The sequence below is a fragment of the Convolutriloba macropyga genome, chromosome 14 (assembly GCF_964194025.1).
Source record: "Convolutriloba macropyga chromosome 14, txConMacr16.3, whole genome shotgun sequence".
Classification (NCBI taxonomy): domain Eukaryota; kingdom Metazoa; phylum Xenacoelomorpha; order Acoela; family Convolutidae; genus Convolutriloba; species Convolutriloba macropyga.
Genome location: NC_134481.1, coordinates 27,470,262 through 27,480,086, shown reverse-complemented (window position 1 = coordinate 27,480,086; position 9,825 = coordinate 27,470,262). Strand labels below are relative to the sequence as shown.

Below are 9,825 nucleotides of genomic sequence, written 5' to 3'. Positions count from 1 at the left end.
CTTTTTTTTTTTGGGGGGGGGGGGGTTGTTTGGGGGGGGGATGGTGTGTGTTTGTGTGTGGTGTATTATGGTTTTTAAATTGACATGGTTGAGTCATAATAAAACTCAAGGTCGATTGTTTCCTAGATTTTTTTTTTCTCGCAATAAGGATTTTTTTCTCAATATCACAACGGTGACTATTTTTCGTTGGTTCATCGCATAGATGTACTGCATTGAAATTTGTAAGTTTTAACTTGCAACCGCTGTCTTTCTTTAAATCAGTAGATCTGTCTGACCCTGTATAACTGCACCAGTAAAGATCGGATGGCTCTTTTGTAAAGATCTAACGAAACAAAATGGCTACTCGAAGGTTCTAGCAGAAATTTATAATTAAACACCTTGCCGAATCGAGGCGGCATCTGCTCGATAGTCCCGAAAGTTCATTTGCCATTAGCCGAATGGCAAATGAACTTTCGGGACTATCGAGCAGATGCCGCCTCGATTCGGCAAGGTGTTTAATTATAAATTTCTGCTGGGATGTCAATCACTAATTTCTGAATCACAAAACTAATCAAACAATAGAAGTTGAGGAAACTTTCAGTTGTAACACTCATAAATTTCATCATCGCATCATCAACATGAAGGCGAGTTTTCCAATTTACTGCAATAAAATTACCATGGCCACTGAGATTTAACAGAGCAACCAATTGCAGATCTATTTCCTCGTCTTTTCCTATCTATTATTTCCTTCATTTTTAAAAACAGTTGCGATTTTGTTGAAAAACAAATTGAGAACAGTAACGAGCGACCGGTAACCGGTCAATCTAGAGCAAAACTAAAAAAAATTGACAAACTGAAAAAAATGTTTCTAAAAAGGTAAACAAACGATTTGAACAAAAAATCTGTTCGGCTTGTTCTTTCTGACCCGAAAAAACTGATACCAGTTTTTTTGGTTTAAATTTTCAGGAAAACTAGAAAAACCGACTAAAGCAACATCAGAACCATCTATTTGTTTTTCGGAAAATCTTCATTAATTGAGAAGAATGGCGGGAAATAAATCTCAAGAATTAGTCCTTTAAATCTCATTTCAAACAAAATCATTACTCATCAACAAGTCATCAAATATTACTTTAATCGCTTTTTGTAAACAAGATTCACAAATCATCAACAACATCAAATCAATTGAAAGATGGTCTATTGTTATAATATTAGTTTTAATATTAAAGTACTGCTCATTTTCCATTAACAAGTTTGCGTTTCATATTTGGTCAATGAATTCGATGACATTAATTAGTCAACAAAATTAAGAATCGTCGAAGTTCGACAGAGAAATTAAATGGAGTTACATCCCCAGTCGGAAAATAACTATTAGCACAAAAATGCAGCACAGTTTTCTAGGTTCCAGTCATTCAAGAATTCGAATTTTTACAGAAAAATTGATCACAACATGAACAAATTTCTGTTCATATAATGAGCAAATTTGAACAAACATATTGTCGGAAGCATTTTTTACGAACATAGAAATATAGAAATTGATTTCTCCCAATTGATGAAACTTCTTCAAATAAATTCCAGGCTGCTTCAAATTCCAGGCTATTCCAGGCTATTCATCAGTTAAACAGTTCGAGATCGTTAAAGCTTTAAGATTTGTTAAGTTTACTATAACAAACAAGTTTTTGCAGAGTTTTTTTACAGATCAAATTCTAAATAATGACTGGTTTCTATATAACATATACCGGGAATATTTTCCATCTCAGTAATGGTATGAAATAGTTGATATCTCAACTAAAGAAATGTGAGCCTACTTTTACATAAAATGCTATTCTTCAAAACCTGCTAAGCTGTTCACGAATTTCACAATAGTTATCGTCATCATCATCACAATGATGAGGCGCAGTGAGGGTCTGAGAACGCAACTGGCGCACTTTCGTTCCACACATTCTTGGAACTCTGGCACGTTGGCATTTGTGAGTCGCCCTTGGGCGTCCAGACCCATGTTGCATTCCTCGTACGCTTGGTAAGCTCGTTCCTTGCCACACTTTCGCTCCATTATGTATCTCCAGTACTTGATATGGTTCCACTGAGGTCCTGCAGTATAAAATTAAAACGAATCGTTCCGACTCCACCTTAGTGTGGGGGGAGGGACTATATGTTCAAATGTTTTTTTTTGCTCAGTCAATTTGGACTGATTGACATCTTCATCGTACAGAGTTGTGAGTGGTATCAATACAAAGCGCTTGAAATCATAAAAATTACCTTAAAAGGATATTTCTGAATTTTGCTTTTCCGGAAGAATTATCAAGTTTAAAATTTTGTGAACATTCGCCTGATTTTTGTTTTCTGATTTTTCTCATTTTTCACAGTTTTCCTCAACTTCTAAACATTTTTGCTAGAAATATTTTAGAGTTCTTGACATTGGTGTTCGCGGTTTCACCTTTAAAAGGAAATGAGTTTGATTCGTTTTTTTTCAGCTAAAATTGCTAAATTTATTGAAAAAGTAAGCCTTTTACCTTGAAAAATGTAATCAATTATGCTTATTTAGCCTTCTTTGTCCGAACTTAAAGGAAGTACAGATCATCTTGAATAAACCTGGAACGATGTTCGTTTGATCAGTTAAGGGCTATGTTTACCTCCGCTTCCTATTAAATTGTTCAGAAACTAAAATTCTGAGAGCCTTTTGCTAACATAAATTGATATTTATTCAAAATGCATAATTCGTTTTCAATATACTGACATTTTTCTGCCAAGTTACTCTGAAAGTCAAGAATCACGTCCTTTTAATGGACAAGCAGTGATGGCAGGCCAGTTTTTTGTCGCAGCGCAAAATTTTCTATCAAAAAAGATTCAAATATAATTGGATCACTGTTTTTCTTAGAATCTTTTTGAACTTTTTAGTTGTTGACCAACAACAAACAAGTAAGATTTCATATCAGTGTTCAACAAGTGACTTTTTTTCAAATGAAACACTATGAACCTATACTTTGTCTTGAGAGAAAAGTTCATGGTTTTAGCCGCTTGGTAAACTTTTAATGTGTTACTGAGATTTCAGTGTATTTGTGTTTTTCTTGCAGTTTGATTGTTCATTAATCAAGGAAACAAACTGCTCGCGAAAGAGACTAGTGTATACTGCTTTCAGTTGATACGCAGTGGCTCTTATGTCTTTTGAGTATATTTTTCACAAAACAATTGACATTTTGAAGTTTGGTTTGGAATAATAGCTCTTATGACTTATGTTTGTTTATCGCTTTTGCCATCTTATTTCTCTCAACCTATAACTTTATCTCAATGGTGATATGTCTGTCATTAGTGACAGCGGAACAAAAGCTTATATTGATAGAGTTTCTATGCTTTAACTAAAACCTTTTTCACCGACTTTTACGAGTTCCATTTTTTTGTTTCTTGGATATTTGTCTATTTCCTTGGTCGTTTTTGTCTCTTTCCACAGTGTCTAATTAAAAATAGGTCTCAAGGGCGTTGAAGGCAGACAGACACAAGTGATTATATATAAAGATTTCCTTGGACAACTTACAGTTTGTTTCAATAGCTGAGATGTTTTTGTCAAAAATTTTGAGCTAACTTTCGTTTATGTCTTCATTTAAAGTTACTGTAGTCATCTTATGACATAATCTGAATCACCACTGGTCTCAGTGGGCTCCTATTTGAGTATATATGAAGTTTTTTAATATCTTCAGCTAAAAGGTAATGATTTAATTTTTTTAAATTTTCTTTCAAAAATAGCAATAAAATATTTGTCCTTTTGTTGCCTAGTTTAATTAAGGACAAATCCCGTCGGCTTTCTAGTGGACTGCAAGTTAAATTATTTAGCATAGGCTTCATCCACTACTTTTTTGATTGCTTAAACAGACAATTAATTCAAAATATCAATGAGCCGATTGGAACATTATTGTCGACAGATGTGTTATTGTGGACAGAGAAAAATAAGTGACAGTTTTGAAGATCTTGGAAAAGATATTAATAATTGATTTAACTTTATGACAAGCAACTAACTGACATTTTGGTTAACGGTATAAAAAATTTGGTAACCCGATATCGGGGATTGCCATGAAAAATTCTTCAGTTTGATTAGAACTGCTCAGTTAGAGCTTAGTTATCTTTCTGATAAATTTTCTCAGAATGTTGTGTACTTACCACCATTTCCCCCCACTTGGCTTGGATTCCCAGTACCATTTGGCAGAGAAGTGGAATTCGGTACACCGCTAACTGGCTTGTTTCCAATTATAACCGGATGGTTAATCCCATTTACAGATTGTATGGGTTTGTTCCCGACAATGGGATTGGCGGCTTTTCCAGAAAATTGAGTAACTTGCTGACCGGGTTTGTTGGTGACTATTGGGTTCGGGGCTTTTCCAGAAAATTGAGTGACTGCTATCTGTGGGGGATTTCCTAGAATAGGTTTGACCTTGTTTCGGAATGCACCATTTACATTCTGATTGGGTTTGTTCCCCACAATCGTTACTGGAGCTTTTCCAGAAAATTGTGTCACTTTCTGATTGGGCTTAATTCCGACTAGGTTTGGATGTTGACCTGGAGCACCCGGTGGGTAAACTTTTTGTGGTGGTACATTAGTCACAATTACTGGATAAGCGCCCGCTGCACCGGGGGGTTGCACTCTATACTGCGGGTTAACCCCTATTAGAGCCACATAAGCTCCGCGTTGACCCGGCGGGTATACTTTTGTCTGTGGCTGATTGTTTGTTATTTTGACGTAACCAGTCGGCGCTTGAGTGACTGCTGCTCTTGGTTTGTAGGTTATAAGAGGACTAACAATCGGAGTGGCTTGTGCCCCTCTCGCTTGGCGTGGAACGACTTTAACAGAGTTTGAACTAATATCAGCTCCCTGTCGCATTCTCTGTGGGTTTCTGTCGGGAACTGGAATCCTGGATTTTGTAATTCTAGGGTTCCACCGCTCTGAAAGACCTCCGAGGTCTGAACGGGTATCATTCATGTAGTTTGTGTCAGGTTGTTTAATTTGAATATTTTCTTTACCAACTGCGCTAAATAGGTTGTTGAACTGTTCAAACGAAGTCTCGATAAGACTGCCATTAGAGTCGACAAGATTCGATCCGCTGCTTTCCATTCCAGTTGCATTATTCCCCATTTCTGGTAGTTGGTCATCTGTGGCTATTAGCTGGTAACCAATTCCTCGACTTCCCTTGTTTTTCCATGATTCAATATTTACCTTTTCACCGACTGGGAGAACAGTACCGGAATATTTTTTTGAAAAAGTTAAATTGTTTTGGTGGTCATTACGGTTACGGACATATTTTGGCATGCCGCTTTTCGGCCCATTATTTGTCTGGATAATATCCCTGTGAGATGTGATTCTATCTGCATCCAGCTCGTTACGGTTCCTCTCAGTGGTCTTATACTTTGCACTCTTATTACCACCTGTTTTGATCATTTTTACAGACTTATTTTTCATTGTAGAATCTGGTTCAGAGTATTGACCTTTTCCTATTTCTGACCCGAAATTTGGCATATTTGTTGCACTGTCGAAAGGTGATTCCGAATGTTTTCTCCTCCCAAGCTCTTTTAAATTATCCGATGTCATATTTTTCGCGACGTGCGTGTTTGTTTTTCCTGTCTCACTTTTCCGCAACACTTTTTGAGAATTTCTGATGTTGGGATTGATATTTACACGCAGGTTAACACTCTCAGTATAATTGATGGGAGTTTGTTCACGCATCAGTACTTTTGAGTGTTTAAAATTAGAACCTGTTGAGATACCATTTTTGTTATTTTTACTCACTGCAGATAAACTATCAGATGTTTGTTTTCTAATTGCCCGATTATCCGGAGAAACTTTGGTTAGATTTGATTTCGGGACAACATGTCCATGCGCTTTTGTTGGAGCAGAAAATTCGACTTCATCAATTTTTCGTTGTTTTGCGAAATCTCCATGACCTGTTTTCCCAATTGCGCTGTTTATTGGTACCGGGTTACGCTTGCTAACGTTTTTTAAAGGTTTCCGTGCCGAAGAGCCATTCTTCGTGTCAGGTGAAGTTTTATTTTGAAGCTTCTTTTCGATATCAGCCAAAATCTTCCCACTCATGTAGTCCAAAAATTCTGTAACCCCATCAAACGGGTCCCCGGGAGGATAATCTGCATTATTTCCGGTCTCAAATGACTTAGTTCTTGGTTGACTTTGACGTTCATTGACAGCTATTGGTTTTTTAATATTCCTTTTTGACGTTCGCCGTGCTTCTCTTTCTCTATCCAAATTTTTCGCTGATGTTATTTTTTCTTTTTCTCTTTTCGGCCTCTTAAATTCTTTTGATTTTTTCTCAATCCAGTATACATTGACAATGACACGTGGACCATCTCTGTTAATATTTCGTCTGTACCTCTTGGCCCTTTCAAACTCGTTCCGCATTAGTTTGTACCTAAATTGCACGTTAGCTAAAATTATGAGCAGCCAGGAGAGCTTACCACAACAGCAAACAGCCCCACGAAGCAGTTTCGATGTCCGCACTTAACCTTGATAAAAATTTAAAGCGCCAGCGTTACCGATATCATGGCCACCATAAAAACCATAGCCGGAAGAGAGAAGTTATCGTTTTTGAAATGCTCTTCTGAAAAAGATATTTTTTGGACGCTAAATCCTACACAAAAGATTCTCTCTGGGTACAAATGGACGTTTTCCACCGATCTTTTGGGATGACAAAGTCTTCGGATTTGACCGGTATTTTTAGAAAATGTTTGATCCCTAGCCTTAGGACGTGACCATTTTTTTCATCGTGTTCTTTTTAATACCGTGTTCTTAACTGTTTTTCGTCCGTGAAAACGCACAAATTACAATATTTGAATATTTATTCAAAGTACAATTTTCACTTCATTCTTTAAAAAAATAAGCAATGAAGCAGTGCTCCAGAATACAAACCAAGTTAAAAATTTGATTGGCAAATTCTTTTGGTCTCTTTATGCAGGATTAGCAAATCGTAACGAGTTGCAAAGTCGATATTAGGTTAGCTGACAGTCCGTCATGTTTTTTTCTGACTGTTTGACGCCTTCTGGCCATTTGCTAAAAATGTTGGTCGAAAACGATCCAGCTCACAAAAGTTCTGGTCCGACCTCACCAACCAAAAAGTTGTTGACCTCACATAGCATATCAGTCTTCAACCGGCTCATTTCCATATTATCAAGTTTTGAAACAGCATAATTATATTTTAAAAAGCCCACTATGGTCAGAAAAAATATAGAACAGTTAATCAAATTGTTCAGTATGATTCCAGATTAAAATCAGAAATAATAAATTTTAGGAAAATTTAAAACTTTATGGGCATGAAAGAGAAGCAAGCAAGCAAGCGAAATGCATGCAACGTTCATGCATTTAAGAAATATATTTTCGAGAACATAAACAATGTACTTCCAAGGATATCAAAAGCTTGAGAAGCATGTATAAAAGTGCCTCGACTGAGCAGATTTAGCGTTTTGTATCACTTCTGTTACGTTAATCGAATTCAATACTGCCCAGGTTTAGGTTCAGACCCAAATTGAGCTATGATCAGACTATCCAGACTGAAATGACCTCTGATCCAGACCGAAGTTACCTTTGATCGGCCCTTTCAGACCAAAATGATCTCTTATAAGACTTTCCAGACCAAAATGTCCTCTGATCAGACCGAACCCAGACCTTTGTCCAGACTATACTGCGCTTATGGTCAGACTCAAACTCAGACCATTGTCCACACTATAAAAAGACTATGATCAGGCCTTCCGGACCAAATTGACCGCTTAACAGACTCAATCTAGAACAAATCCGGAAAAATGCACATTTTCTCTGTTTCAAATTTATAAAAAAGCTAAGTAACCACAATCGGAAATTTTTGTTTGTTGAAAACGAATTCAGAGATTTTTTATACAGTCCTCTCTTTAATTGCAATTATTTAAGTTAATACAATACAAAATCTTTTATCTAACTTAATATAGAGGGCTGATCAGATTTTCCAGCGCAATATTATCTCTGATCAGACTTTCCAGACTGAGAGGGTCTCTGATCAGAGTTTGCAGACCAAAGGAGTTCTGGTCAGACCGTCTCCAGACCGTGGCCCAGACTCAATTTCAGACTATCGCCCAGACCATAATCAGACTATGATCAGACTTTTCAGACCCAAGTGACCTCTGATCAGACACTAGAGTTGAACAAGAACGAGATTTTAGTTATCGTTATAATTTATGCATTTTATAAAAAAACTGATCTGTCCAGCAGAATAAGTGGTCAAGTAAAACCAAAGTCAAAAGTGCTTTTCTAAATAGATTTTTCAAAAACTTAAAAAGAACCCTTACATGCCATTGCAAAAAATAGCCAGCACCATAGATAACCTCAGACAGCTATTTATAAGAAACGTCTGGATCTACAGTTGCTATTTCTATTTTACAGGGGGCGACCACTTGATAGCGGTTGGACTCTTTAGTCTGGGTTGTTCTGATCGAAGGCAAGGGACTCGAAATGAGTCTATGGCCAGAGCCAAGTGTGCTCGAATCAGGTTATGATCAGACTCAAGTGCGCTCGAAGCGGTTATGATCAGACCAAAGTGCGACGGAAACTATCTATGATCAGACTTTTCGGACCAAATTGACCTCTGATCAGAACAAATCCAGACCATGGTCCAGACTATAAAGACTATGATCAGACCTTCCGGACCGAATTGACCTCTGCTAAGACCGAACCCAGACCATGGTCTAGACTAAAAAAAACTATGATCAGACCGTCCAGACCGAATTGACCTCTGATCAGACCGAAATCAGACCATGGTCCAGACTACTGTGCACTCGAACCGCTTTCCAGACCCTGTAATTTCGGTCTGGGAACACAAGGGTGTGCGCTTGATTGGGTCTGATCATAGCGCAATTTTTGTCTTGACCTAAACCTGGGTGACCTAAACCTGGGTGTTTTTCGACAAAAGGAGTTAAAGAGATCTTCGGTAGCGCATAGGTAATTGTACCGAATATTATGTAAGAAGGATTTCGTGGTATCAAAACTTAGTCTCAAGAAATGTTTATTAAGCAGCTATCTACATTTTTATAATCTTTTTTGTAATTCGCTTCACCCTTCATGTATCAACTTTGTATTTCTTTTGCTTGTTTTGCTTAAAATAAACTGGATTCTTTTTTTATACGATTGTATTAACTTTACCTCTTTTTCATTAAGAATTTCCTTGCAGAATTGTAGTTTTCATTCTATTTCTCTATTTAATGCTTTCATTAGAATTTTACAAAGTTTGTGTACATGAATTTTCCTCACAGTGTTTAGCTTATGCTTCACTATTGTTTTTTTACTAAATCGTTTCTCTTCAAATTAAAAATAGTTTTCCAAATAATTCTTTGATATTTTTCAACATTTATTATCTTTGTTTTACTTGTTGTTGCTTTTTTTACTATATCATAATGAATAACTGATTAAATGAAGGTGATGTAAATTCTAATCAGCCCATTATGGTAAAAAAATATTAGAAGTATCTTTTTGTAGTCACAAATAATATTATAGATTTGTAATTCATTTTGAGTCCGCTTCAAATTCTAGCTACTGATCAATGACCAAACATAGATACTTGGATCACTGACTAATTTTTTTTCTTGTCCATTAAGCACAAATCTGCAGCCTGAATGGCAAGGAAACTCAACTATGTGTTTTTGAGGTGTTAGTTGTAAGTTTATGTTCTTCAAATCAGGCACAAATATCATTTCAATTTTTCATTTGCGATTAACAATCCTGTATCAGGTTTGCAGTTCTGAAATATTGATGTGTCCTCTTCAAATAATGTTCTCTGAAAATTTTTCTGGAAGATAATTTCTATATCTATATACATATATATATATATATAT

The 9,825-nt window shown here is 36.4% G+C and overlaps 1 protein-coding gene across 2 annotated transcripts in view; it reads right to left on the bottom strand.

The window, feature by feature from the left end:
- Positions 1-1,663: 1,663 nt before the first annotated feature.
- Positions 1,664-9,825, bottom strand: part of LOC142353553 (uncharacterized) — a 74,413-nt gene continuing 66,251 nt past the window's right edge. For both annotated transcript variants that reach the window (XM_075405818.1, XM_075405819.1), the window contains 2 exons: positions 4,129-6,383; positions 1,664-2,067 (listed from right to left, as the gene is read on the bottom strand). In XM_075405818.1, coding sequence (XP_075261933.1) covers positions 1,799-2,067; positions 4,129-6,383 — 2,524 coding nt within the window. In that variant the 3' untranslated portion in view covers positions 1,664-1,798. The remainder of the gene's footprint in view (positions 2,068-4,128; positions 6,384-9,825) is intronic.